Consider the following 27,241-nt stretch of genomic DNA (forward strand, 5'->3'; position numbering starts at 1 on the left):
TGGTATTAAAAATGTGATTCTAATATACAAGAATTCAGATTGCTTTGATTTTTTGTCAAGAAAGTATTATGTAAATTAGATTTATTATTTCTAATTTGTAAAAGAATATATGATCTTATTTAAATACATTAAAAAATTAATTTCCTCGTTTCTCTTAATTTTTAATAAAATATTTCTTCTATTATAATTATAGTTATTGTTTTTTAAATCTAAAATCAATGTCATGGTTAAATAGAATGACATGTTATCCATATTTTTATTAAATTAAATTAAAAAAGATCTAAATCTATTAAAGAAATTATTGTTTATCATGACGATGATAAATTTGTTCTTAACCATTAAACCTTTTAACTCTTTATGATTTTTAATTTACAAATTGTTTTCTAATTAAGGAAATTCTTAAGAAAATCTATCAAATTATATATTTTTTAATTTTATTTCTATGATTTTTTAATCTTTCAAATTTCATCTTTATTATTTTAATTGTTATTTGGCTTTACAATTTCATCTTCTTGATTTTTTTATATAAAATTATAGCCTTATTTTTTGCTTTAACAAGTTTTTTTATTGACTCCGAGTCTAGAATTACACAAGTTACGAGTTTTAAAGTTAGACTAGGTTTAGTAGATTCGTTCAAATTTGCTTGATTTTGTTTTTTAAGCTAATGTTTTTTTTTTAATTTTACTTTGTTATTTCTAACTGTTTGTTTTTTATGAGATTAATCCTGAATTCATGATTAGAGTTACTAATTTTAAAAATTAGTAAAAGCTAATTTTTATTTTTTTTAATTTATTTGAATTTCATCATTTTTTTTTAATTAAGACTCTCAATCTTATATTCCTGGATGACTGGATGCTGCCGGATGTGGCCTGGACCATAGCTTGGTGTTTGCAATCGCCATCCTGGCACTAGCCTGGGCATATTGGACGTGAAAATGGAGCCTTGCTGAACCAGAGTTCCTTTAGGTTTTATGTACCAGCCTGTCGGGCCTCCCTTTTCATTATTTTAAGCGTAGTTGCCACCAACCTTTTTGTGGCTCCATGTTCCTCTTCCGAACCATTCATATAGGAATTTTAAATAATGCAGCCTGAGCTTTACCAGTTAGTGTTTTTTAGGATGATTATTGTTACTTATTTTTCTATTTTTTAACTTAAGGATGAACAGTATGCTTACTAAAGACTTGATATTGTTAACGCTGCATTAACAGCCGGCTGCTCTTGTGAATTCTGCTAGAGAAAGGGGCTGTTTGGAAGTGCCTTCTGTTTGAGGAAAATTTGAATTTTTTTATTTAAAATTAAATATTTTATATTTTTAAATCTTTTGACATGTCAGTATTAAAAATAATTTTTAAAAATAAAAAAATAATTTTAATATATTTTTACTTACTTGAAAAATCATACACTTGATTAATAATGGGCATTAGCTGTTTAGCACCACATGGTAAAAATTTCTGGTTCTTTTCCTATCTTTTTCCTCGCTGGTTCTATAACGTCTTTGGGTGGGGGCAACTGTGTAAGTGGCTTGTAAAATTGCCTGATTCAGTATGTGTAACTTTTTAAAAAAGTTATTAGGTTATTGATTTAACTCGTGTCAGAGGTCAATTGTTATATTTTTATTATTATTTTAAAAAAGCAAAATTTCCTTTGATGACCTAAATATGTTTAGATAAGATTTTACAAGGATAATTATTTCATTAAAAATCTAATCCAGTCAACTAATTTTTAATTTTATTAATGTATTTTTAGTTTAATTTTAAATATGATTCAAGTCATATTTAAGATCATAAGTTTCATGTATTAATTCATTGGCCATACTAGATTTAACAATTTTATTATGTTCAGAATAAAATAATATATGTATAAACTCTAGGTCCACATCCACCACTGGTTTTTATTTTAAAATATATTAAAATAATTTTATTTTTTTTAATTTTTGATATTAATATATTCAAATTATCAAAAATATTAAAAAATTAATAATTTAATATATTTTCAAGAAAACTATATTAAAAAAAAACAACATACATTACTATTCTCTCAAACACACGATCCTATTGCATCTTAAATTCCAACAATGAGTACCCGATTAAACAATATTTACATTCAGTTAAAACTTATGGTATAATTAACTGAGCGAAATAAAGAAAAATAGGAACCCTGTAATATCTAGGTAATTTCAATTGAGCCTACAAACTGAGGCTGTAACGAGCCTGGATCTACACTGAAGAAAAAAATAATATCAAAATAATATTAAACCAAGAATTAAATTTAAAAAAAAAAAAGCAAAACAAAATGTATAAAATATAATAATATAATTTATGATTTATTTATTTAATTTATCAATGAAAAGTGATAGAATGAAGAAGAGAAAAGAAATAAAGTGAAGTCAGCTGCTGCGTTATCATATCCCGTGAAAAGCTTCGCATTTTGTGAAGTTTTTCCAATCAAACCCCTTTTTTTAAAAGATGTAATTTCTAGAAAAATAAATCAAAGACAAACCGAGTAAAATTCCAAAAGAAGAGAAAAATGGAGTAGCGTTTCAGTTCCGGCTTGTATCCGTGTTTCAAAAATATTAAAAAAAATTATTTTTTTAATTTTTAATTAATATATTTTTAACGTTTTTAAATATTTTAATTTATTAATATTAAAAATAATTTATAAAAAATAAAAAAAATTATTTTAATATATTTTTAAATAAAAAACAATAGACACCCGTGACCACATAAATGGACTCCTAAGCATAACAATTTAAGAGTTAAAGAGCCGAGAGAGAAAAAGCTTTTGCCAGTTCTTTACACAAATTCTTTCCCCTTCTGTCACCTGAACAAAATCCCCTCTTCTTCTTCTTGTTGTTTGTTTACTCTTCCTTCGTTACTTTGCAAAGAGGAGAAACCATGGCCGGGGCTTTAGTAGGAGGAGCTTTTCTTTCTTCTTTCCTTAATGTTTTGTTCGACAGGATGGCCTCTCCCCAGGTGGTGGCCTTCTTCAGAGGGAAAAAAGTCAACGATATTAGTCTGCTGCAGAAGTTGAAGACAACAATGACATCTCTCAGGGTGGTGCTTGACGATGCCGAGGAGAAGGAGATAACAAGTTCAGCTGTGCGGGGTTGGCTGGCCGAGCTTAAAGACGCTGTCTATAAAGCCGACGACTTCTTGGATGAGATTGCTTATGAAGCTCTACGGCAGGAGTTGGAAGCTGAAGATCAAACCTTCACAGGTCAGACGCAGAAGCTTCTTTCTTTCATTAACCCACTTGAAATATTGGGGTCGAGAGAGATCGAAGAAAAATTAAAAGTCCTCTTGCAGGATCTAGATCCCTTAGTTGAACGAATGGCAGCCCTTGGTTTGAACAACCGCAATGTAGAAAATCCATCATCGCATAGAACACCAACAACTTCTCTCGTGGATGAATCTGGTGTTTATGGTAGAGATGATGACAGGGAAGCAATACTGAAGTTGCTTCTATCAGAGGATGCAAATGGAGAAAACCCTGGTGTCGTCCCTATTAGGGGAATGGGCGGGGTTGGTAAAACCACGCTTGCTCAGCTTGTCATTGTAAATAGAGGATACCGCTTTCAATATTTATTTCTAGAAGGAGAATGGAAAACAGAAAATGGCATTAAAAGATCCTAATTTAACATTTCCATAGAGCAAAAATGTTAAAAAAAGAGAGAGGATAGATTAAATTTGAAAACAGAAGCATGAGAAATGCATTGCCTTAACCAACCTTCTTTGACTGCTGGTTTCCTCTTTTGCAGCAACTTGTTCGTCCCTGCTACTATTGTTTGTACTGCCAGTATCACTAGCATAATGCCTTTGCATTGCACTTTGAGCCAGCCGGAACAAGCTATCCCGAATACAAAAGTCTAATTCTGACATCCAACTGTTGTAAAACATTGGTTTGGAATCGTAACCAAGCACAAATTATTTAGCAGGGAAAGAATGCAATAGTACGTGAAGCATACCTTTGAAATAATATCTTGAAGCCTGTAGAGTACTGTGTCCTCCATTGAATAATCATTAACCGCCAGAGAGACTGTATTGGAATCGTCTTGCTCAATAGGTGAGTTTGGGTCAAATGAAGCAAGTGTACTTAGATCCTCTACTTCAAGGTCAGCTCCTTCAACATGCTGAATTTGATTTTCTTGGGAACACTTTTGATGAACAAGCTGCTGCTGCTGTTTCTGAATGGCAAGCATTGCCTGAATTTGTTACCGCCTCCTTAATTTTTCAATCTTTTCCTGAGGTGTCATTCTCTGGGGTTTCACTGGACAGTCAGCTAACTTGTTTATAGGATTTGCATTGCCTGAAACTTCATAACCAGAAATTTTAGGTCGATGATTAAATGACTAGAAATTTTGTTGGAAAGTCAGAAAACTTTAGCAGGATTCGCATTACCTGAAGAAACTTCATAACCAGAAGCTAAAGGTTGATGCTTAAAATCCCCAGACTGAATGTGGGACAACCCAGGCATAGAATATGGATTTGTAATACTCCCGTATGCAGAAGGGGCCACAAATGGATTGGATATCTGCTGGTACTGCAACTGCTCGGAACCCTGTAGCTGCTTCTGTTGGCTGAGAATTGAAGGGGGAGAAGATTGCATAATTTGGGGTGCTAAATGATCCTTAAGTTGACAGGCTGGGATTCCAGATGAAGTCCAGTTTCCATAAAAATCTTGGTATGATTTCAGTTCACCTTTTTCTTCCAGTTTTTCCCGACCTTTCAAGATCTTCTTTTGCCTGTAAGTCTGATCACAGAACTATAAACATATAAATAGACAAATTACTTAGAATAGATCAACGTTTTAACCATCTAGACCTGCAGGGGAGAGTGACTAAGGCACAGTTAGTATTTTAATTCAGTACATGGTTTGTAAGGATAAATTCAACGTTTTAACCATCCAGACCTGAATTTTCACATGTTATTCCTTTCTCCTTCCTACTAACAGAAAACCACACAATGGCTTTACTTTAGGCAATCGATATCATGGTTAAGTAATGGATTTGACATCCAGGATAACTTAATTGATGCATTATTGAAGTCATGACTAAATCATGTAAATCCATATTCACCCAACATCCAAGTTTATTCTCATTCCAAAAAATAAAACTAAAATAATAGCACCTTGTAAACTACATCTTTGGAAAAGAGTATTTTGTTATCATCAACGGAGAGACTACCATTGAGTATATCTCCCAGCTTTTTTCTATTGTAAGTGAATATGCTCTTAGTTAATTGATTGATTATATATAGCACTAATTTTTTTCATGTAAAATATATTTATTATTAATAATTTTAAATCTGTCAAATAAGATCATTAAAACTCTTTTACAAAAAATTAAATTTACTGTTTTTACTGTATATATCTGTTTAAAAACCCATCACCTAAAACTACCAGCTTCTTCTCTGGTCCAATGCGAAAAGAATGTCGAGCTTGGCCTAAATTAGCACAACATCCCCAGCTCAAGAAACGACACCTCCGTTATCAGCAACCACTTCCTCGTACCCATCCAATATTCCTACCTTACTGGCCTTCGCGAGTCGCTCTATGTCCTTAAGGACTGCATTTTTCAAAACAATACTGACAAGTGACAACTGCAGAGAAATAATTAAGAAACTCGATCCACCCTTCAAGAACAATATGCTTAGGTTTCGTTCGGTCCACCCTTGCATTGGTTTGCAAATCTGCATTTACGATCCTTTGTAGCTGTTACCTGGCTGTTTTTAGAGGGTTTCTATGTGTGGTTTTTGGCGAGGGGCAAATCAAATTGATATATGGCTGAAGAAAGACCGTGGAACAAAGACCTCCTGGATAAAACCATTAACCATGAGATCATATGTTTCAATAAAAGAAGGAAGCATTCAACTTCTATGCCTACTCGGGAATGGAGAATTATTTATCGAGTGTAAATAAACAAATACTTTTGTGTTCTTGTGATTTTGAAAGTAAGACGCTCAGACAGACATGTATCTACAGGCAACCATCCTTGGCCTGAAGCAGTTCCTGCATTCGGCAGCTCGGCACAGCTTTCTGGTAATTTGTATCATGTCTAGTGCAAACATTAATTCAGTTTATCAGGACAAACGGGAAGAGAAGCAAACATTACTTAAAAAAAATCTAAGATTCATAACTCAAACACTAGAGCCCAAGATATAAAATATTATGGATTGAAATAATATTTTTATAATTTTATCATTCTTAAAAAAACTAACAAATCTTGTTTTTGGGGTAAAACCATTAGTCATTATCAAATTGGTAATGTAATGTATTTGTCTACGGGTGCGGGTGCGGGTGCGGGTGCATTTCGTGATAGCGGCACTAGAGCGTTACTTCGCAAAAACTCAATCTACAAGGTACTTTATACTTTGTATCATTCCATCCTTGGAGAAAGTATTATTCTTTTCATCCTTAGTTAAGTCACTAATAGAAGGTTCACAGCCCTTCTTCTTCCTAAAACAGAATCTTTATAGGAGGCTTTAGTGTTGGGAGTTTCCAAGACATAACTACTATCCATGAAGTCCAAACCATCAAGCTCTTGTATCTCATTCATGGAGTCCAAGCCTTTAAATTATACAAATATAACAGTCAATTCTTATATATAGATTTTGTTAAATTTACACTTCAAGAACAACAAAAAATGTAACCATCTAGATGGTGATCTAATGGTAAGAGCTTGGGATCAAGAGATTTGCTTCCTCTGTGGTCTCAGGTTCGAGCCATGTGGTTGCTCATATGATGATTACTGGAGGCTTACATGATCGTTAACTTTAGGGCCCGTGAGATTAGTCGAGGCGCGCACAAGTTGACTCGGACACCCACATTAAACTAAAAAAAAAAAAGTGATTGGTTTGATCATGAAAGAAGCAAATGTTTATATTATTTTTTTGTTTTTTTATTTTTATTTTTCAATTTGAGTTTTCAATATTGGGTTTGCTAAAGATTGATTTTCATAATTTATTTTAATTTAATTTATAAGAGGTTATTTAAGTCTCATGATTCGAGTTACAAGTTTGACAAGTTAACTAATTTTTTTTAAAAAAAAATTATTTTTTAACATTGGGTTGATTAATAATCGATCTTAATAATTTATTTCAATTTATTTTCTATAAAATTATTATAATCTTATAACTTAGGTTAACTTAGGTTTTTTTGTACTTTTTTAATTAATTTTTTTTTAATTTTATCCTTCAACAATAGATTGATTGGGAACCGAGCTTTATAAATTTTTTTATTTATTTTTTATGAGGTTATCCTTGTCTAATGACTTGGATCGTTGGCTAACCTGAATTAATTGAGGTTATTTTTTTTGTATTCTTTTTTAGATGATTTTTTTTTAGTTTTGTCTTTCAACATTGAATTGATTAAAAATTGAGTTTTATAATTTATTTTAATTTGCTTTTTATAGAGCAATCCTGGTCTCATGACCTGTTTTGCAGGTTTGATAAGTTAATTTGGGTTGACTCGAATTGTTTTTTTTGTTTTTTTTTTAATTTTAGTCTTTAATATTGGGTTGATTTAGAATTAAGCTTCATAATTTATTTTGAATTTTTTTCTATAAAGTTATAATGGTCTTATTATTTAAATCATGGTTTTGATGGGTCAACTCAGATCTAATATATTATCATCTCCATATTTTTTAAAAAAAAATAGTATACTGAAATTTTTTAAATCATACTATATTTTTAATTAACATATTAAATCGAATAAGTCATAGATGAATCTTAAATAATTTTAAACTTTAAGATAAAAAAAAACATGTTAACATTGCTGGGATATATTTTTATATTAAAAAAAATTAATCAGACTTCGTCCTATGTCACAGGCGATCTAGTAATAGAACGAATCGTGGTTAAGAAGAAATTACTTACCGTTATGAGTTATCAATGTCCAGGTCAGATCATCAAGAAGGGGTGCGTACATGACGTGGAATTCGAACCGACAATCATCATGATGACTTGATAAATGCTGAGGTCAACATCATTGGCGGCCAGTACTCGTTTAAGAAATGTGTTTTGCCTTTTCGTAAGAAACCGTATTGTCTTTGGGATTATACGGACACGGTTACCTGCCCTCCCTGGCCTCATCTTCTGGAAGCCTCATCTTCTGGAAGCCTCGATAAACAATAGCCCGTACACTCTCATTTTCACCCGTTCTTTTTTCTCATATTGACAGTGGAAAATGTATCCATCCCCATTATTCCAGAACATGCAGGGACCAGTTGGATTGATTTACAAGTTTTTTTTAAAATGTTTTTTATTTAAAAATATATTAAAATAATATATTTTTTATTTTTTATTTTTTAAAATTTATTTTGATATCAACACATCAAAATAATTTAAAAAAATCTAAAAATAATTTAAAATAAAAAATATATTTTTAAAAAAAAAATACAATTTAGTAGTTCAATAAGGATTTACTGGAGTTCCGTGAACTAATCGTATGTTGTTCAGTTTCAAACAATACATGTTTCCAAGCTTGATATATATATATATATATATATGAGACATTAACGTCAAATCATTTGCTAAGTTTACCTTGGTTGTACGGTCAAATATAACCTATTCCATGGTTCAAAAAGAAATGCTAGGGTATGAATGACCAGATTATTTAAAAATTACTAAATTGGAGAAATACATTAATTCTTGGCATACCATGGAGGTATTTGGCAGTACGGCCACAATACCATTTATTTAAAATTTTAATTTTTTTTGTTTAAAATTATTTTTGGTGTTTTTAGATTGTTTTAATATGGTATATCAAAAATAAATTTTAAAAATTAAAAAATATTATTTTAAATAAAAAATATTTTAAAATATAATTTATAAAATGCTTCCAAATAAACTACAATCCCCCTTGAATTTCCCCAACCTCTGTCAAATATCAGAGGCTAAAAAAATAGCAACATGGCTAATCCAATGGCTGCCAGCTGGGGACTCGAACCCTTTTGAATTATTCTCTTATACGTGTAATCTTGTAGATGCGCACGAGATGATCTGATCTAAGTAGGTCACCAAATAAGTTATTGTACTAGTTTCAAAGAAAAAAATATTCAAGTTACACATAGTTATTTTATATTATTATTAAACTCAATGTAATGGATTAACTTTGAAACTTTATGATATAAATTTTTATTTAATTAATGTTTAAAATTAAATTGTATAAAGATTGTTTTAATGTCATTAAACTAACTTTATTAGTTAAAAAATACTTGGACAAAGGGTAAAAAATAAAAGATTTGACCTAAAAAACAAGATGATATTTTTTTAATATTGAGATTGTGATATATTAGAGTAATCTGGATTTCATGACTTAACATGTTAAATTTATGATTCAGGTTATGGACTGTACTAGATTAAGAATTTTGTTTTTGAAACTATTTTTTACTTAGTTATACAATAACAAAAAAATAAATGCTCATAAAATTGAGTACAAATAAAATATTATGATGTTTATTTAAGACTACGATAACCTTATAAAAAATATATTAAAATAAATTGTGAAGTCAAATTCAAAATTAAATAAATGTTTAAGGATAAGATTGACAAAAAAAATGACAAGAATAAAAAAAAAAGGTAAATTTAAGGGAAGAAAAAATTTAAAAAGTTGGAGGTGAGTCACATCTCCAATATTTTTTTGAAGTAACTAAGTTATTGGATTGTTGCGGTTTGAATTAAAAAATTTAAAATGTAAAATAATAATATTTAGATCGCCAAAATTTTTTTTGGTATTATTATTAAACTTGGTATAACAGTTCAAACTTAAGTATTTAAAATTTAATTTTTTGTTTAGTCTAAATTTTAAATTAAATCATTTGAAGGTTATTCCAATGTAACATGTCAACTGGATAAGGCCAAATGAAAAAAATAAAAAACAAAGAAATGAGGTTCAACTTAATTAACCCGTTAAACTCGTGATCCTATAAACAAACTAGTTGGAATTAATTTTTTTAATTTTATTATATGATAAAAATTTAAAAATCAATTCATCATAAACTTTATATTAAATGATAATATTTAATATAAAAAATACAATACTAAAAGGTGAAATTAAAAATAAAAATGAAAATGAGTTAATAAAAATACTAAATGGCTAATAAAAAAAGGCATGGACGGCTTGGCACTTGGATATGAGACAATCTCGCGTGTTTTGCCCGCAACCTCTCATAAATTAACATGACGCGTTGTTTTGTTAATGTTAATACTCGAGAGAAAGAAAGGAAAAAATAATGTCATCTGTTAATAACTAGTAATTTCTGAATAAAAAGATGGTCCTCTGAGCAACTGACCTTTCGAAAGATCCCAATACCAAGTTTAATTTGCATTAGTAATATTCTAATGCTGATGCTAATGCTAATCCTAATCCACCACACGTTGGATTTGCGCGGTTTAATGTCAACGGTCCAATGAAAACCACTTCTTAGGGCACGTTCTTTCTCAAATAAAAAGGCATGAAAGGCCAGACCATACATCAAATTCTTCTACAAGGTCAACTACAAAGCGAAACACAACTTGAACAGAGAATACGAAATGAAGCTAGTCTGGTCCCCTGAAACAGCATTAAAGGCCTACATCGATACTGTCAAATCTGTAAGCAAAGAAACTCTCTTGATTATTTTACACAATTAATTGCAATCCATATTCATGGGTTTTAATCTGTTTGCAGTGTGAGGTTTTCCAAGAATCCAGTGTGGCTGAGCTTATTTCAGCCATGGCTGCAGGATGGAACGCCAAACTTATAGTTGAAACATGGTCACAAGGTGGAATTCTTGCCACAAGTATTGGTCTAGCCATAGCCAGCCGCCACACAGATGGAAGACACGTTTGTGTTGTGCCTGATGAGCTATCAAGATCAGAATATGAGGAAGCCATGGCAGAGGCTGGGATGTCACCAGAAATTATTGTCGGGGAAGCAGAAGAAGTGGTGGAGGGGCTGTCGGGCATCGACTTCTTGGTGGTGGATTCACGGCAAAGGGATTATGCAAGAGTATTGAGGCTGACAAAGCTGAGCAGCAGGGGAGCAGTTTTGGTGTGCAAGAATGCTAGTTCAAGGAACGGATCGAGTTTTAAATGGAGAAATGTCGTTGATGATGGATCGCGACGACTTGTGCGTTCTGTATTTCTTCCAGTAGGGAAGGGATTGGATATTGCACACGTAGCAACCAGCGGGGGCAGTTCTAGTAATTCAGGCAAGGATGAAAGACGATGGATCAAGCACGTTGATAGACAATCAGGAGAGGAGTACGTTATCCGAAAGTGATCGCCCATGGAAATGGTCTTGATGTTCTTCAGTTTTGTGCATAGAAATTTCCCCTTTTTTTCCTCTTTTCCATTTCTTTAGCAAACAATTACTCGTACAGATAAAACTTCCAAGAAAAAAAAAGCAGAGAGAAATTAATTACTCTTGATTCTTTTTTAATATTGCCTCGTTGTTTCTTTTCACCCTCTTCCTTCCTCTGTAACCCCACCGCTAAATAGTGCAGGGATTTTCCGATGAAATTACACAGGAACTTCCATACTGTTACCCGATAATTATATTAACTGTCGTTTTGAATCGCAAGAATTTTGATGTCAAACAGACACGTGCGCACCAGCATCTGAGAGAATGAACTACAAAGGGTGGGGAATAAATTTCTTAGCTTTTTTCTTCCCAGGAAGTAAGCGTGCTAATGACTTTGCAACCTGTAAAATATCGAATAGCGAATGCAATATGAACAGGAAGACATACCAGTTAAACCATTCCACAAGTTTCAAAATCTAAAGCTGTAAAAAGTTTTAGTGTGTATGCTGTATCTATTCAATAGCCTAGAATGGCCAGTCATCAAAGCAACTGATGCCTTCTGGCATGGTTATTTTCATCACGACACAGACACAGATTTATCGATGCTTTACATATATTCCTTCATGGAACATGTACAGGAAGCAAAATAAACATGCAACCGCATTGATAATCCTAAACTCTAAACAACAGTAAGTGACAGATTACAAATAAACAAATTAGTCCCAACTGTCTCGACTTCTTCTAAAAGCCTTCTTGTCTGAAAGGGCTTTCTTACTTTTCAGTCGCTTCTGTTCTCCGATAGCGGCCCTATTGAAACATGGAGATTTTAATAAAAGTCAATCCTGATGCTCTCACAATCTAATCACGCTGACTCAAATTAGACAACAAGGAATGTTGCATAGAGAAATCCAGATGTTTCTCAGAAACTACCAAGGGTTTTAAAATAAATAAGGTAAGAAGGTAGCAGAGCAAAAGAGTAGATGCAATTGGAAAATACAGATGGTCAGAGCACTTACAACTTGGCAATTTTCTTCTTTTGCTCTTCAGAAGGAGGTGGTGGAACATAAGAAGCCACATCAATGATTGCCTGTTAGCTCATCAAACCAGGAACAACTAATAAATACAGTGGTAGAAAATGTGATGGAAATATCAAGAAAGGAAATATTTAACAGCATGTTACATGGTGATACAGCTTAGATCAACTGCACGAGTTCAGAATTGTTGAAACATAGGGCAAGCTCATTTCATTTATGTGTCAGACACTAATAGGTCTGCTATCTCATGAATAGTGTTTATAATAGAAAGCAATGCATGATTGTTTTGCATTTAAAAGCAGCCAACTATCACAGAATCTTTGATACCTGTAGCTTTGCCAAAGCATCATCAATGTTGCCCCTGAGGAAAAGTAGCAGAATCAAACCAATTGTATAGCGGCAAATAGGAAAAAGGGATAACAGAAAAAAACAAGGAGCAGAAACTAACTTCTGTGTTCTAGTCTTTGTCGAAGAAATCACAATCTCGCCATCCTTGTTAATGCGATTCTTTTCCTGTTCATAAACAGAACAAATATTGAAGAAAGACTGCAGGACCAAAACCACAAAGCATTGATGATTTAGATGAATTAATAGAAGGCACAGCTAAGTTTCCAAAAGAATGGATTTATCTAATTTATTTAATTTCAAGTTCTCCAACGGGAGAGGGGGGGGGGGGGTGCTAAGGTGGTCTCATGTACCCCTACCGATCCTTATAACTAGCTGACTATCTTGCTCCTGCCTGACCACAAAAGTGAAACTAGACACGTTGATGACATTACCATTTGCATGATCCTCTCTCTGATCCTTTCACTTAGCCAATATGCATTTTTAACATTGAAGCGCATGTCCACCTTGGTGTTAACTGTAAATACAGTTATGAAACCCAGGATTAGGGATCACAGGACACCCAGGATTTGGGATCATAAGACATCAGAGGGGAAGAGAACAGACCTTTGTTTACGTTCTGACCGCCAGGCCCACCACTTCTTGCAAAACTCACAGTAACATGGTCTGCATGTACATATAAGTTGAGCTAAAAATTTACTCATAACACAATGAACAGGAATTTATCATAAAGATTGGGGCAAGCAGTATCTTAATCATAGAACAGACAAGGTAATGATTTTCACTTTTCAGCATAAATTGCCAAAAAACAGCTGACAACCATAAACAAAGTAAGAAAACAACAATATTTAACAACCCACAAAGGAGAAAGTATCAGACCCTCGCACTCTATGTTTTCATTTTTCAGTTGCTGGTAAAAAACAGAACCTGCTCTAGAGAATAATATAAGTAGCCATTCAAATTGGAATGTGATAAAAGAGTAAGACTAATTTCAATTATATGCCTATGTTGGTGTTCAATAGAACCCATTTGTTGATGAGTATATGGATAGGCAAGACGATGTTGAGTTCCATGATTTTTGAAATATTGATTGGCGCCTATATTCACCTTCTCAATCAAATTGAATGGCCTTAATTTTTGTTTCAAAAAGCGTTCAATATAAGCTTGAAATTGGAGTACTTTTTCAACGTTAGATTTTAGTTTAAGAGGAAAAAGCCATAAAAACTTTGTGCAATCATCAAGAAAACTAACATACTATCTTGCACCAGAATTAGAAATAATCGAAGCTAGTCCTCGTATATCTGTAAAAATTAAAACAAGAGGTTTATTGGACACGTGCAAAGAAGTCTTAAACAACAAGGCATGGCTTTTTGCCATTTGACAATCTAGACACATATTGAATCTTATTTTTATCAACTAGAATAGAAGAACTAGACGGGCTTTTGTTTAATACAAACACGGACACATGGCCTAATCTATGATGCCAACAAGAAATAGATAAACGAATACTGGTGAGTGCCCAAGGGCTACTTGGACTTTGAGTTGTTGTGAAGGAATAAAGACCATCTTTAAGATTGCCTTGATGTAGAATGTTCCCTGAGTAGTCTTTGATAACAAAACAAAGATCGTGAAATTCAAAATAAATATGATTATCGCGACAAAATTGTTTTACAGAAATTAGATTTTTTTGAATTTCAAGAACAAGTAAAACATTATTTAGAACAAATGGTATGGAAGGAAGATAATATAGTAGATTCAGTTTTTATGATAGACAAACCTGCTTCATTTTCCACTTGAATTTGGTCAGATCCATCATTGTTTTCATTATAAAGATTGAAATTGTTGACATCATTCATTAAATGATGTGTGGCTCATGTCGACTCCAATTGGTTCTGATTTGAAGCGAGCATGACTTGAGGGTTTCAGTTTGATTGGAATTATCCTGGTAGGGAATATCAAATTTGTGAAAGCATTTTTGGCTGAATGTCCAGGTTTTTCACATACTTGATAGACAAGGGAGGGGCGGTTAAACTATCCAAGGCTAGAGTAGGTATTATTATCACCATAGTTATCACGCCCCTGCCCCTGACCTGGATATCCTCCATCATAGCCTTGCCCATAAGTTTGTGAAGATTGTTTGGTTGCAATATTGGCATTAGCATTTATAATTGGTGTGGCTTGTTTGTGATAGTTAAGTTGAGACTCACTTGTCAATGAAAAAGAATAAACATCTTCAAGTTTAAGAGTATTTGACCGTGCAATAATAGTGTAAATTAGCGACTCGTAATCAGTTACCAACAAGGATGTATGAGATTATGACATCCTTGGAGAGGGGCTGACCAACAATTGCAAGTTCATCCACGAGCTTCTTGATATGAAGAAAATAATCAATGGTAGAAGAAGCATCTTTGGTGGTAGTGGCTAGTTAAGTTCAAATATGAACAATGTGAGCCTTTGATTGGAAGGAGAAACTTTGTTCAAGGGACAGTCACACATCTCGAGACATGACTTGAGTAAGAAAACTTTCAGTAAGAGACCATGACAGTGCTCAGAGTGAGATTATCTTGTTGTATCCATTGAAGATAGGCAACATTTGGTGAGGGTGAGATATCTATGTTGGAGGGTGAACTTTTGAAGATTGAAGACAGTTTTGGAAGAGAACCATCAATGCAGTCGAAGACACTTTGACCCTTGAAGTATGGAACCATATGGACTTTTCAAAGGAGATAATTGTCACAATGGAGCTTGATTGTGACCATGCGAGGCATAGTTGTAAGGGTTGGAAATTATGATGGGTATGGGTTGGAGTTGGAAGAGATAGACATTGTAAATAGTTACCATGCCCCGGGTCTCGATATCTTAAGATATCACCTAACAGTTTAAGTTCAAATATCACCATTCTCATTTTACTTAATAAAATTAAACACAAGATAATGGTTGGCTCATGTAAGTTTCAAGTCCAAAGAGCTTTTACTTGAGGTAATGTGTTAAAAAATAATATAAATTATATCTTGAAATTTCACTTAGCAGCTTAAGTTTTTAAGTTGAGATTATTCTTTAACGTAATCTAATACACTTACAAAAAGCAACAGAATAGCATCAAGCTAATATTGAATCCAAGAAGGGTAGATTCTCATTGTAGATTCTCATCCAAGATTTAATGAATTATCAATAGTCTAGCTAATTAGTACTAACCAGGCAACAAATTCCTTGTAGATACAATTTTTTCACCAACAAAAATTTTAGCCAGGCAATGAAACCTTGCTACAACGAGCTCCAATGACATTTCTGCATGGCTTTTATTCAGCAAGGCCAAAAGTAGGATCAATGATTAGTATGCCACAATAACCAGTTATCACAGTGCTTCAATTAAAGCACTGGCCATCACCAGAGTTCTAGAGAGCCCATAAAGTCAAAACAGCAAAAGAAAACCCCCCCTACTAAACTTATATAATCATTTAGCCATTGTAAATGATAGATTTTGATTCACTTATTTTCACCAATAATTAAGATTAAGATTGTGGAATTAAGCTCATCTCAAGCTCTACTGGGTTAATTACGACTAATGAAGCGGGAAAAAAACCCTTAACCAGATAGATGAAATAGAGCAAGTAAATTGAGCTAGATACCATCTATTTGCTTTTCATTTCTTCAATGTCTTCATTATTTCCGTCTATTACAGTTAAAAAGCAAACTGCAGATTAGAAAAAAAAATTAACGTAAACTAAAAAAGATTTTTTTAAAAAAAGTGATTAATCCTTTTAGTGTGATTTCTAAACAAAGCGAATGATTGAAAATACCAAGTGTAATTTTTGGAGGCGGCTCGTTTCCAGCGGCGCTGGCACGCTCCTCAGCCTCTTGCAGTAACTGTTGAACCTGAGACAGCCGAGAGGATACCTTCTTGTCATCGGAAGCCGCACATTTAATCCGGCTGAAGCTGATTTCCCGATTTGGTACTTTAAGGTTAGCCCAGCGCAAGTTGCCTAATGTTCTACTAACAGAAAAGGAGGGCACTGGCGGTATTAGCAGATTATCGAGGAAAACTTGTTTGAGGATCATGTTGGTTGAGGTTCTGATAACTGCCATTTTCGTTGGTTTGGTTTTTTAAGCGAGTGAAACCTGTTGCATGTGATATTTGTGGCCGTGTTTGAATTTTAGATCTAGTGGCTCGTGGCCTTCTCACCAGCTATGCGGCCCAGATTGACCACAGGCCTCCTCAACGTGGCAACATTGACCATTTTTGTCTGGGAGCCATATTTTCGTTCATTATTTATTTATTTATTTGTAAAATTCAGATTTGCAGTGCAATTCACTCCTTAAAATGAATCTAGCTTTGAGACTCCGCCAGGAGGCAATCCCATCTCAGAAGTCAGAACACAAAGGTGGTAGATAAAAACAAAAGCTCCTAACACTCCGCCAGGAGGCAATCCCATCTCAGAAGTCAGAACACAAAGGTGGTAAGATAAAAACAAAAGCTGCTCATCAATGAGTTTGAGAAGAATTCGTTAGGAACGAAGGCTAGATTTGTTTTCCGAAAAATTATTTTTAAAAAATTATTTTTTAGATATTTTTATATTTATTTGTTATTATAAAAATTAATTATCAGAAAACACTTTTCGATTAACAAAATACACTTTTTAATCAGAAAAATTTGATTTAATTTTCAGAAAAATATTTTCATTTTATTTTGGAAGGAAAATACTTTCTGAAAATTATGAAAAATTTAGAAATATCATATTATTTACTGATTATATCAAATTTATTTCTCAAACTTTTGATTGCTATATATATTTTATTTTAAATATTTATTTTTCAATTTTATCCCTTAAAATTTAATTTTTATATTTAATTTTGATCTTTATTTTTATAATAATTATTTTTATTATTATTATTATTTAATTGAAATTTTTTATCTATTAAATTTAATCATCATTCTTATTATTTTTTAATTAAAACTTTTTATCTATTAAATTTAATCATTATTCTTTTAATTGTTAGTTATTTTATTTGAAATAATTTATAAAATATTAATTATTATCATTTTAATTTTTTTATCTTTTAATTTTTTAGATTTGATTTCTATTATTTTATTTAAAATAATTTATAAAAAAAAATTTAATTTCATTCTCATTTAATTTTTTTAATTTATAAAATTTATTTCTTATTATTTTAGTAAAATTAAAAAAAATAAATTATTTTTCAACTCGTTTTTCATAACATAACCAAATATTAAAAAAAAATTTAATTTTTTTATTACACTACCAAACATCCAAAAATAATTCACTTTTTTAAAATTTATTTTCTCAAATTTTATTTTTTAAAAAAATTATTTTCTCAAATTTTATTTTTTAAAATACATACTTTCCAGCAAGCAAGCAAACAGTACCAAAATCATCTCAAAAGTGTTTTGAGATATTATCATTAACACATCAAAAGCTAAGGTAAAGTACGATATGGAAGAACAGTGAATATCTCAATACAATAATGCATGGATAGAGAAATCACCGATGGCAATCATGTAAGATGAACTTTAATCAACCATTTTAATCTACTGTGGCTGATGCATATAACTGATTAATGAATAGGTACAACCACTTCCTATCCCCCATTCTACTACAGGTGGACGCGCATGGAAAAGTGGGAAATGCACTAGAAGCATATTTGATGTATCTCCTCGATTCTTAATTGTTAGGTTTCCATCGAGGATAACCGTTCATGTCTTTGACGTCTGATGAACCTTTCCTTCTTCCCGACTTCTGTATGTGTGAAGATCCTGCCCCAACCGTGGTGTCTGGCACCATTCTCTCAGAGTGCTGTGATCCTTCGGAGGAAGGAAGAGCCCAACCTCCTCTTCTTGCCTGTGCATTCTGTCCACTGCTGCTAGTCCCTATATCTCAAAATTATACGACGAATCAGCAAGGTAAACCTCAAGAAAATGATATAACAACATCCAAACCACTGCAACTACAAAAGATTTGCTGCTCTGTTGCAATGACAGCCAATGTATGTTAGAAGTCACCACAGATGTTAATGTTGTCATCCCCGCTCAGTCCAAATTAACAATCGGTTGGCTACATTCACAAATTAACACATGCACATCTTATTTAATTGGTGGGACGCCTTTTTTATGTGCATTTCTACATCTGAAAACAGACATATGAACAAACACTGACTATCTACAAAGATAAAAGCAAAGTTCGAGTACAAATGCATACCTAAATATACAAGATTATATCCCCAGCGGTTTCAACCACATCAACTACCCTACACATAATTCTAAGCTCGTGGATTGGGATGATTTATCCGCCAGTAAAATAAGAACTAGCTGAAATTTGACAAGGATCTTGTATACCTTAACGCTACCAAGGTAAAGTGTGAACTTCTCTCCCTCACCCTGATACAGATGAACTATATTAGCATACACAAGCACAAATTTCTTCCTGGAACAAAACTAAAATGAGGCCACCCTCATGTTCTAGAGGGCAGTTTTGTATCCCCGGTCTAACAAAGACCACGCCCATGTGGATTATGTGCACAGTTGCCACTCAATTTTTATAGCGCTACATCTATTCAGCAGCCACTCACATGAATCACAAAAGACGATGTACAGTGAAAAAATGTTCACATGTCTGTCAACCTTCAATTGCACATCCTGATTACAGAAAATAAGTAGCTTGCTGAAATTAAAGGGGAGGGGGGGGCCATAAAGCAGCCAAAGCAACTTACCCTTGTTATCAATGCCAGTGAAACTTCCAGTCCATCCAGACAAATGCTTTCCAGCATTTCCCTTCCAAGCTTCTTCAAAACCAGAGAGCTCATCTTGTAACACACAGATCCCAAGCTTCAACTTGGTCATTTTGGGTGCTTAAATATGGATTATGACAGGGTAGATAGCATGACTACATACCTTCATTAAGATTGTGCAATGTCTGCATTGTATCCACCCTACCATCCGATTTAAGCTTCCTTGTAAAGCTATGGCCCTATAAAATCAATCCAAAATGTCGCAACACATTCTATACATAAAAAATGCAAAATGTTGAAGGTAGGAATATCAAAACGATCATTAGTTATAATAATGAACAAACAAATACCTTATTGTAAAGTCCTCTAGACACTCTGTGAGTTCCTTGGCCAGTAGCACTATTAGCTTCTTTGCTTTCTTCGAAAGTCACCTGTTCCACAAGGACAAATAAATAACAGAACTAAAGAAACAACTGCAAACATATCTCAAAATAAAATTACTCACTCCATCACTTCCTGCCCTCCTTGTAATGGAAGAAGTGTAGTAAGCTCCATTTGCACCACCATGAGTAACAGTAGAGCTCTGAAAAGTGAACCTGCGTCGTTGGGGTTGTGACTCAATGCCATTGAATCTACTATAATCATTTCTATACTGCAAGTGCTTGCTCTTTCTCACTGCAACAAGAAGAACGAACATACTTGTTTACGCACTCTGACAACATTATCAGCAGCAAAATAGATAAGATACCACGCACTACAACACATAATACAAGAAGACATCTCACCTTCAGCTTCATCATCTGGGTCCTCAACAAACGGCTCCTTGCTCCGCCTACCATGTTTTCTAGGATTCTCTTTCTTCTCTTCATCTCCTTCAGTTTTCTCGTTGTCAGAATCTAGCTCTTCAATAATCGGCCCCCTTGATTTCTTCGGCTCTGGAACTTGTTGCTCGATATATCCAGAAGGATGCATGTTGTCAAAAGGAGATGGATGCATGTTATCAAAAGGAGATAGATGCATATTAGCGAAAGGATTTCCACTGGAACCAAAGAAACTCGACTCGAACAGACCTCCAAACGGACGCGTGAAGAACGGGTCATCAAATGGATCCCTTCCACCGAAAAAACCAGAGAGCAAACTTCTCTGGCTCCCAAAACCAGCAAAAGGGCCACCATTACCAAAGAAAGGATCTCTGTTACCCCTGTCTCCTTGCATTTTCAACCAAACACAATACAACACCTGAAAAAAAATAGATCATAATTTTCATCGCCACATTTATAATTAGCACTTAATTCTGTTTAAGAAAGAAAAAGGCACTTCATGCAAAAAATAAAAACAAGGCACTGATCAAAATACAAAACCCTGGGAACCAGAGAGGGGGAGAGAGTACCTTCAAAGAGGTTAATGATGACAAATTGGAGAGATTCGAAGAGAATCAAATCCTAAGCAGGAATTCTTGATAAAGGGTTTCGTGAATTTAAATGTTGAACTGACTCTGGAAATGTGAGAGAAGGGAGGAGGAAGGTTCTAGTATGCCCGCGATGAGCTGAGAAATTATTATGAGTGAAAGTACATTTTAGGCGCTACAGTTGTACAATAACTACACTTCGGTTCTGTTATTTTTCAACTTCGTTATTTAATTCCAAATCCTTGTCTTTCTTCTTCTGCATCTTTGTACGTCTTTCTTTCCTATTATTATGTTAATTGTAATGTTTTTTCTTTTAATTACAAGCTATCGATTTTTTATTTACTAGTCAATAAAAAAATATTTCATTAATTAATAAAAGCCAATAGCCTCTTGATTCTGTTCTAACTCTTTGGTGGGCGTCAGATTTTTGTTCTTCCAGCAACAATTTTGCTTTTGAAGGTGGTATAAGAGAAATATAATTTTAAGATTTTAGTTGAGAAAAATATTTATTAGAATTTGATATAAAATCTTGTGGAAAATCTCTTTTTCGTTTTTTCCATTACAACCCCTCCTTGTAAAAAGTTCAGTTATGAAGTAGTGGGAGTGGAATCTTAATAGAATTTGAAAACACAAGTAGGAAGGAGTAAACTTTTGTGCTTGAAAATGTTTTAAAAAAATTTAAATTTTTAATTATTTTTTGAATAGTGCAAGTGGAAAAGGATATGTTTTTTTCTTCCTAGTTACTGTTTTTAAAAATTTTTTAAACAATGATCTAAAATTTCATTTTGGAAGATCAACTTTTAATTTAATATCAAAATACAGCATGCAAGTAAAAATAAATATCAGAAGATAAAAAAACCATGTCACGAGTTTCTCTTGCTGGAACATGAGGATCAAGCGCTTAGAAGAATTAATCTCAGGTGAATTTTATTAGAGAATAATATAAATTATATTATGAGATCTCATTTAATAGCTTAAACTTTTGGATTGAGATGGTTTTTTGACATGATATCAAAGTTTTGATGATCAAATGGTCTCAAGTTCGAATTTCATCATCCTCATTTATCTGATAAAAAATTAAGCATAATCTAATGTGAGCTTGTGCAAGTTTGAAGCCCAAAAAGCTTTCACTTGAGGAGGTGTGTTAGAGAATAATATAAATCATATATTGGGACTTCACCCAACAACTTAAGCTTTTAAATTGAAATGGTTTTTTAACAGATCTACCTAGGTTTGATTGAATATAGCAAGCTTGAGATTCATAAATTTGTTTGGTATTTAAAAAAGTATTAGACTTTATTTTTCTAATTTAGTTTATGCAATTTGAATTGCGTGAGCTTGCTTGACGGGGTATGTGATATTTAGAATATTTTGTTTATTTATATTTTTTTAATAATTAATGGTTCAGGTTAAGGGTGATATTGTATACTATATTAATTTTATTTTCGGTATCAAAGCTCCCGATGAAATATCTGATCAATGATGAAGCTGTAAATAGGATAGCTTCGTTTTTTATATGTTGAAATTAAAATAGACCGATAAAATTAATATGTCAAGTACCATGTGGAGGTTAGTTAATATTAATTAAATAATATATTTTTTAGTTTTTAAAATTTAATTTTGTTATTAGTGTATTAAACAATAAAAAACACTAAAAAATTAATTTAAAATAAAAAAACTTTAAATTTTTTTTAAAACACGGTTGAACTGTATCCCTGTAATAATTGTGGTATTTCATTCTCATGTAAGAACCTATCGAACATCTTCAATCTTTTTTTAAGAAAAAAATAACTCTTGAGGAAAACCTTTATTTACTGAATAACTATTTTTTTTCCACCATTCATCAATATGCGGGTCTCATCTTTCACTATTTGAAAATAGGTTTTTGATTGATTTACAGTGTTATTTGAAAATATATTATTGCTTGTGTTGCTACCCAATTTTTGACCCATGTTTTAATAAATTTTCAGAAAAAATCCAAAAATAGCGAAAAGCATTGAAAACCCAAAAAATACATTTTTTAATACATTTGCATCGTTTTTAGCATTTTCAGCGTCGTCTAAAAAGAATTTAAATTTTCAAAGGTCTTTCGAACGCGTTCAACTTTTAACGCGTTAATTTTAAAATCATTGATTTTCCTCATTGAGTCGACGTTGATATTTGCTCGCTTTCAAAAATACAAAAAAAATAAGAAAAATCAAAATTTACAAAAAAAAAAGAGGAAAAGAGAAGGAAAGAAAAGTTGAGGGACTAGTTTGAAAACCTAGCAAAATTTTTCCTATAAATACCATGCTATACTGAATTTTCAAGGGGGGGCAATTTTGCAATTAAAGAAGGCAACCAAAAAACCCTAAAGGCTGAAATTTTTTTCATCTCCTGCACCCTAGGCAGCCGCCCCCCTCCCCTGAATTTTTTTCTCTTCTCCCGCAACTGGACAGCCAGCCCCCTCCGGCTGGCCACATTTTTTTCTTCTCTGCACACAGCCCCACCCTTTGCCTTTGATTTTTCCACACCAGCCGCTTCACCCAAAACAGTAGCCCCCTCCTGGATTTGGTTCTCTTCTTCCTCCAGCCCCCCTCCCCGTTTTCAATTTTTCTCTCTTATTCTCGCCAGCCAAGAGGAAGGCTCCCTCAGCCCAAACAACAGCCCCAGCTTGGCACTCCCCCTGGTCATCTTCATCAACCAAGGAACCCATCCCCTTTTCCAGCCGGACCTTCCACCCGACAACCCACACAAACACAGCCTTTATTTCCAGCTTCTTCTCCTAAACCAGTCGCCTCCCCCTCATTTTCTTCTCCCAGCCGGCAGCCCCAGCCTTTACAAAAAAGGAAAGCCACAGCTGGTCCTCACCTCTCCATCGTCCCCCTCCTCCCTCAGCCTTGCTGCTCAACAGCTGCTCTCTTCTCCACAACGAAGCCAGCCGAACAGACGACAACAGCAGCAGCGCCGTCCTCACCAGGGAGCCAGCAGCGCCGTCATCGGCAGTGAGCAGCAGCCCACACACGGCAGCGCCGGGGCCCCACTCTTCATCATCTCCTTCAACCGGTCAGCAGTAGCCCTTCTCCAGCAACGGCAAACACAGACCCACGGCCTCCCTCTTCAGCCGCAGACGCCATTTCTTCTCTCCCCACTGACCGGACAGCCACCCCCATCTCCACCGCAGCTTCAACAGCCACGGACGGCAGTAGACGTCAGGTCTTCCATCGGCAGAAGAGAACCAAACAGAGAAGGGAGAAGGCAGAGAAACGGGACTGATCTAAGAAGGAAAACTAAAGCAGATCCGAAAAAACAAAGGAAAGAAAAATTAAAATCAACTGGTTGTTGGGATTTTGCTGTTAGTGCAGGTCACCGCCGGCGAGGAAAAGGAGAGGGGAAGAAGTCGATCCAGACCCCCCTGTTGCTGGTTTTTTTCTTGCGGCGGCGCGTGAGCCCACGCGCCGCCAGTGACGGTGGCTCGTGGGAAGACGCGCGCCACTGTTCCTGCGCACTGTTCATGCTCGCCAGAATGTCTCCCAACACTGTTAGGGATTTTTAGGGGCTGTTCTGTAATTTTTAAATTGTTTAATGTAATTTCTTTGTTGAGTTTTGAAGTTTTATAATTTGTAATGTGGATGTAAAAGAAAAAAGAAAAGAAAAAGGGAAAAGAAAAAAAGAAAAGAAAAGATATAGTGAAAGTGTATGTGTGTGTTTGTATTCGTTTTATGTATTATTATTTTTTTTATATACAAAATTGCAAAGATTAAAGAAGAATTTAATATTTTGATTGGATCACGGTCAAGATTTATTAACTTACATGTAAGTTGTATTTCTAATATCCGATGAAAAGACAATTATTAAAACTTCTTTAACATGTCAAAGCCACGAAGCAGCTTACCTCAGGTAGGGTGCGTTAGGGGTGCTAATACCTTCCCTAACCACAACCAGTCCCTTACCCGTGAATCTCTGACAAGACCAGTACATATGGTTTCCTAGTAGCCTTGAATAAATTACTAGGTGGCGACTCCAACAAACCAATCAAATCAACGCATAACAACGAAAAATCGCCAAGCCGATGCCGCGCGGATTTTTTCGACGTGCGACAGAATGGCGACTCCACTGGGGAAGGTACTGTTTCTGACAATATTGGACTAAGCTTTGTGTATTTGATGTGTTTAAGTTTTTGCATTTTTGTCTTGTTTTATTTTTGTTTTATCCATGTATTTTTAGAATTGTTTCATGCATCACCTGTATTTATTTTTGAAAGCACACACAAGCTTCTAAGTTAGGTGGTGAATTAGCGATCTGCCCTATGACTATTGGTCAGGGTTCAGATGCGTGAAAAACCGAACTCATATTTGAGTGCCTGCTTGGTAATGGTGGGTAGACGTACCTTAACTATTCCTTGCAACGCCCCCATACTGTCTTTACGAAGAACGTCACTGGGCAGATATGAGACCCTTTTGAGACCAGGTAGAGAACCTACCCATGTTCACATAGTGAATAGAACCTGTCCTTAGGTTGTATGTGCTATTTTTATTTGCATCAGGGCAAACCCTTCTTGAAGCATCTTGAACTCAAGACTTGTGGGTGACCCAATGGCCGTCACTCAGAAAATTTTTATTGTAGAGTTTGGGCAAGAATCAAGATTCTTGTTTCATCATACAAGAGTTATGACCATATGTCACCCCTCGAAGGGTGAGTTCTTCATATAGATTACATGTTCATACATTTATCATGCATGTACCGGGTTAAAATATAGGTTCCCCCACACAAGCTGTGCTACACGTGATTGAAAAAAAAGACGATGGAAATGAAGAAAGATGTCAGAGAGAGGCTCATTGTCAAAAGGAAGTTGAGAGCATCAGAGGTGAAGTAGCTAGACTCAGATCTGCTTGAGCAAGTGTTGAGCATTAAATGGAAAGGGAATGTCTGCACAGTTTTATGTGAGAACACCACTCGTCCACGTCCCATTGAAGCTGCACCTCTCCTTTTCAGTCATGAACAACGACAACAATGCCTTCAGTCATCAACTAATGACAACTTTTGTTCTTGGTCAGCTGCCCTGTTAATTGTTCATCGCCTCCACATCTTTCAATGGCACCAAATAACTGCTAGCCTTCTGTGCATGGTGCATTAGCCTTCTTTGAAGTTACCCCAATTGTCAACTCAATTCCAGTTCAGCGGCACAAGATGTATATAAAAAAAAAAAAAAAAAAACCCCGAAAAAAAAAACCATGATTCGACCCTGAACTTCTATATGGCAGAGCTCTCTCTGTAGAGATTTGTTTGGGGATATGCTAGTGGGAAATGCAAGAGGGGATGCAGTACTTTCATACGCTACAAAAATTTGTCTCATCAGTTTCAGCACTGAAACACTGGAGTAGGCCGAAGAGTCAGACCTAGTCTGAAAACATGAGCAGTCATCGAACTTTGACGTGGCAGAGCTCCCTCCACAAAAACCTGTTTGTCGCTCTGCAAGTGGAAAATGCAAGAGGGGATGTAGTAGTTGTAGATGATATGAAAATTTACACCACCAGTTTCAGTACGAAGACACTGTAGTGGGTTGAAAAGCCAGACCTAGTCTGAAAACAGGGGCAAGCATCAAACTTCAACATAGCAGAGCTCTCTTAACAGGAATCTGTTTGTGGATCTGCAAGTGGGAAATTCAAGAAAGAATATAATAGTTTCAGATCATCTATGATTTTCCTCCTTACAGTGTCAGTATTAAAATGAAAAAGTAGAGAGAAGAGACATGCCTAGACTGAAAAACATGAAGAAGACTGAAACTTTCACAGAGCGGAACTCCCTCTACAGGTGGCTGTTTGCTGCACCGTCAGTGAGGAATCAAAGAGGAGACAAAAAGGGTTTCAGATTCATCAGTTTCTCTTCCAATTGAGACAACGCGTGATCCCACACATCGGCAGTGACAATGCTGCAAGTCTTTGGGTGCTGCCAAGATTATCTAGCTGTTGGAAGGTTTCCAACAATCCACAAACGACCATAACAACATTGGAATATTGACATGAAGTTGTGTGGATTGCCAAAAGAATTGAGCTAGCCATGAAGAAGTGAAAGATTGAAGATTCTGCCATGAATTCCAGAACAATGAAGAGAAATGAATAAGAAGATAACTCTGAAGGTGGAAAACCTTATTCATGTGGTTTAGCCAAGTCTCACTATAGCATCAACTGCTCAAGTACCTTTGTCAGGATCGACATCCTTCTGCCACTTAAGTTTGTCGACTAGCATCTGCCAGATTCTAGAATTTTGCCTGACTCCGACAAAACCCGTGCAACCACCGTTTTCTAGGTGGTTCAATCCAAACAAGAGATGTGTTGTCATAGTGGGGTCCTCGGCCATTTCAGTTCAACAAATGCAAGAGTTTCAAGAATCGAGCTCAGTTTGTGAAAGATGATGTCATCGATCATTTTGTCGCCATAACATCCTCAGAA

The 27,241-nt window shown here is 34.5% G+C and overlaps 5 protein-coding genes across 6 annotated transcripts; 2 read left to right on the top strand and 3 right to left on the bottom strand.

The window, feature by feature from the left end:
• Nucleotides 1-2,739: 2,739 nt before the first annotated feature.
• LOC133701954 (putative disease resistance RPP13-like protein 1) lies at nt 2,740-3,631 on the top strand. The gene has a single exon (XM_062126150.1). The coding sequence runs from the start codon at nt 2,894-2,896 to the stop codon at nt 3,629-3,631; it is 738 nt and encodes a 245-aa protein (XP_061982134.1). The 5' UTR covers nt 2,740-2,893.
• Nucleotides 3,632-4,066: 435 nt separating this feature from the next.
• On the bottom strand, nt 4,067-4,871 carry LOC133702324 (protein LNK2-like). Its single transcript, XM_062126645.1, has 2 exons — nt 4,397-4,871; nt 4,067-4,304 (listed from the first exon to the last, which is right to left on the bottom strand). Exons 1-2 carry the CDS (start codon nt 4,602-4,604, stop codon nt 4,210-4,212), a joined length of 303 nt encoding a protein of 100 aa, XP_061982629.1. The 5' UTR covers nt 4,605-4,871; the 3' UTR covers nt 4,067-4,209.
• A 5,566-nt stretch (nt 4,872-10,437) lies between these two features.
• On the top strand, nt 10,438-11,417 carry LOC133702192 (uncharacterized). Its single transcript, XM_062126455.1, has 2 exons — nt 10,438-10,588; nt 10,665-11,417. The coding sequence occupies exons 1-2, from the start codon at nt 10,529-10,531 to the stop codon at nt 11,256-11,258; spliced, it is 654 nt and encodes a 217-aa protein (XP_061982439.1). The 5' UTR covers nt 10,438-10,528; the 3' UTR covers nt 11,259-11,417.
• A 306-nt stretch (nt 11,418-11,723) lies between these two features.
• LOC133702191 (uncharacterized) lies at nt 11,724-16,793 on the bottom strand. The gene is made up of 7 exons (XM_062126454.1): nt 16,459-16,793; nt 13,265-13,324; nt 13,093-13,175; nt 12,762-12,826; nt 12,641-12,674; nt 12,296-12,366; nt 11,724-12,086 (listed from the first exon to the last, which is right to left on the bottom strand). Exons 1-7 carry the CDS (start codon nt 16,742-16,744, stop codon nt 11,996-11,998), a joined length of 690 nt encoding a protein of 229 aa, XP_061982438.1. The 5' UTR covers nt 16,745-16,793; the 3' UTR covers nt 11,724-11,995.
• A 1,319-nt stretch (nt 16,794-18,112) lies between these two features.
• On the bottom strand, nt 18,113-20,943 carry LOC133701080 (uncharacterized). 2 transcript variants are annotated; one of them, XR_009843515.1, is made up of 8 exons: nt 20,793-20,943; nt 20,188-20,641; nt 19,908-20,077; nt 19,753-19,833; nt 19,566-19,641; nt 19,385-19,477; nt 18,874-19,052; nt 18,408-18,545 (listed from the first exon to the last, which is right to left on the bottom strand). XR_009843515.1 is itself a non-coding variant. In XM_062124863.1 (7 exons), the coding sequence occupies exons 2-7, from the start codon at nt 20,615-20,617 to the stop codon at nt 18,340-18,342; spliced, it is 1,056 nt and encodes a 351-aa protein (XP_061980847.1). In that variant the 5' UTR covers nt 20,618-20,641; nt 20,793-20,943; the 3' UTR covers nt 18,113-18,339. The 2 variants fall into 2 exon arrangements, 1 of the variants encoding a protein (XP_061980847.1); XM_062124863.1 differs by lacking the exon at nt 18,874-19,052 and having other exon boundaries at nt 18,113-18,545.
• Between the last annotated feature and the right edge of the window lie 6,298 nt (nt 20,944-27,241).

This window comes from Populus nigra, chromosome 8 (genome assembly GCF_951802175.1).
Source record: "Populus nigra chromosome 8, ddPopNigr1.1, whole genome shotgun sequence".
Classification (NCBI taxonomy): Eukaryota; Viridiplantae; Streptophyta; class Magnoliopsida; order Malpighiales; family Salicaceae; genus Populus; species Populus nigra.

Bases quoted from the DNA above. Each gene is read 5' to 3' on its own strand.
- LOC133701954 (XM_062126150.1), top strand. From the start codon at position 2,894: ATGGCCGGGGCTTTAGTAGGAGGAGCTTTTCTTTCTTCTTTCCTTAAT.
- LOC133702324 (XM_062126645.1), bottom strand. From the start codon at position 4,604: ATGCAATCTTCTCCCCCTTCAATTCTCAGCCAACAGAAGCAGCTACAG. The intron at 4,305-4,396 runs GTAATGCGAATC...ATGAAGTTTCAG, and splicing joins TGGTTATGAAGTTTCTTCAG to GCAATGCAAATCCTATAAAC.
- LOC133702192 (XM_062126455.1), top strand. From the start codon at position 10,529: ATGAAGCTAGTCTGGTCCCCTGAAACAGCATTAAAGGCCTACATCGAT. The intron at 10,589-10,664 runs GTAAGCAAAGAA...ATCTGTTTGCAG, and splicing joins ACATCGATACTGTCAAATCT to TGTGAGGTTTTCCAAGAATC.
- LOC133702191 (XM_062126454.1), bottom strand. From the start codon at position 16,744: ATGGCAGTTATCAGAACCTCAACCAACATGATCCTCAAACAAGTTTTC. The intron at 13,325-16,458 runs GTATTTTCAATC...ATGTACATGCAG, and splicing joins GCCTCCAAAAATTACACTTG to ACCATGTTACTGTGAGTTTT. The intron at 13,176-13,264 runs GTCTGTTCTCTT...CTGTATTTACAG, and splicing joins CGGTCAGAACGTAAACAAAG to TTAACACCAAGGTGGACATG.
- LOC133701080 (XM_062124863.1), bottom strand. From the start codon at position 20,617: ATGCAAGGAGACAGGGGTAACAGAGATCCTTTCTTTGGTAATGGTGGC. The intron at 19,834-19,907 runs GTGAGTAATTTT...CTTGTGGAACAG, and splicing joins GGAGGGCAGGAAGTGATGGA to GTGACTTTCGAAGAAAGCAA. The intron at 19,478-19,565 runs GTATGTAGTCAT...GTGTGTTACAAG, and splicing joins ATTGCACAATCTTAATGAAG to ATGAGCTCTCTGGTTTTGAA.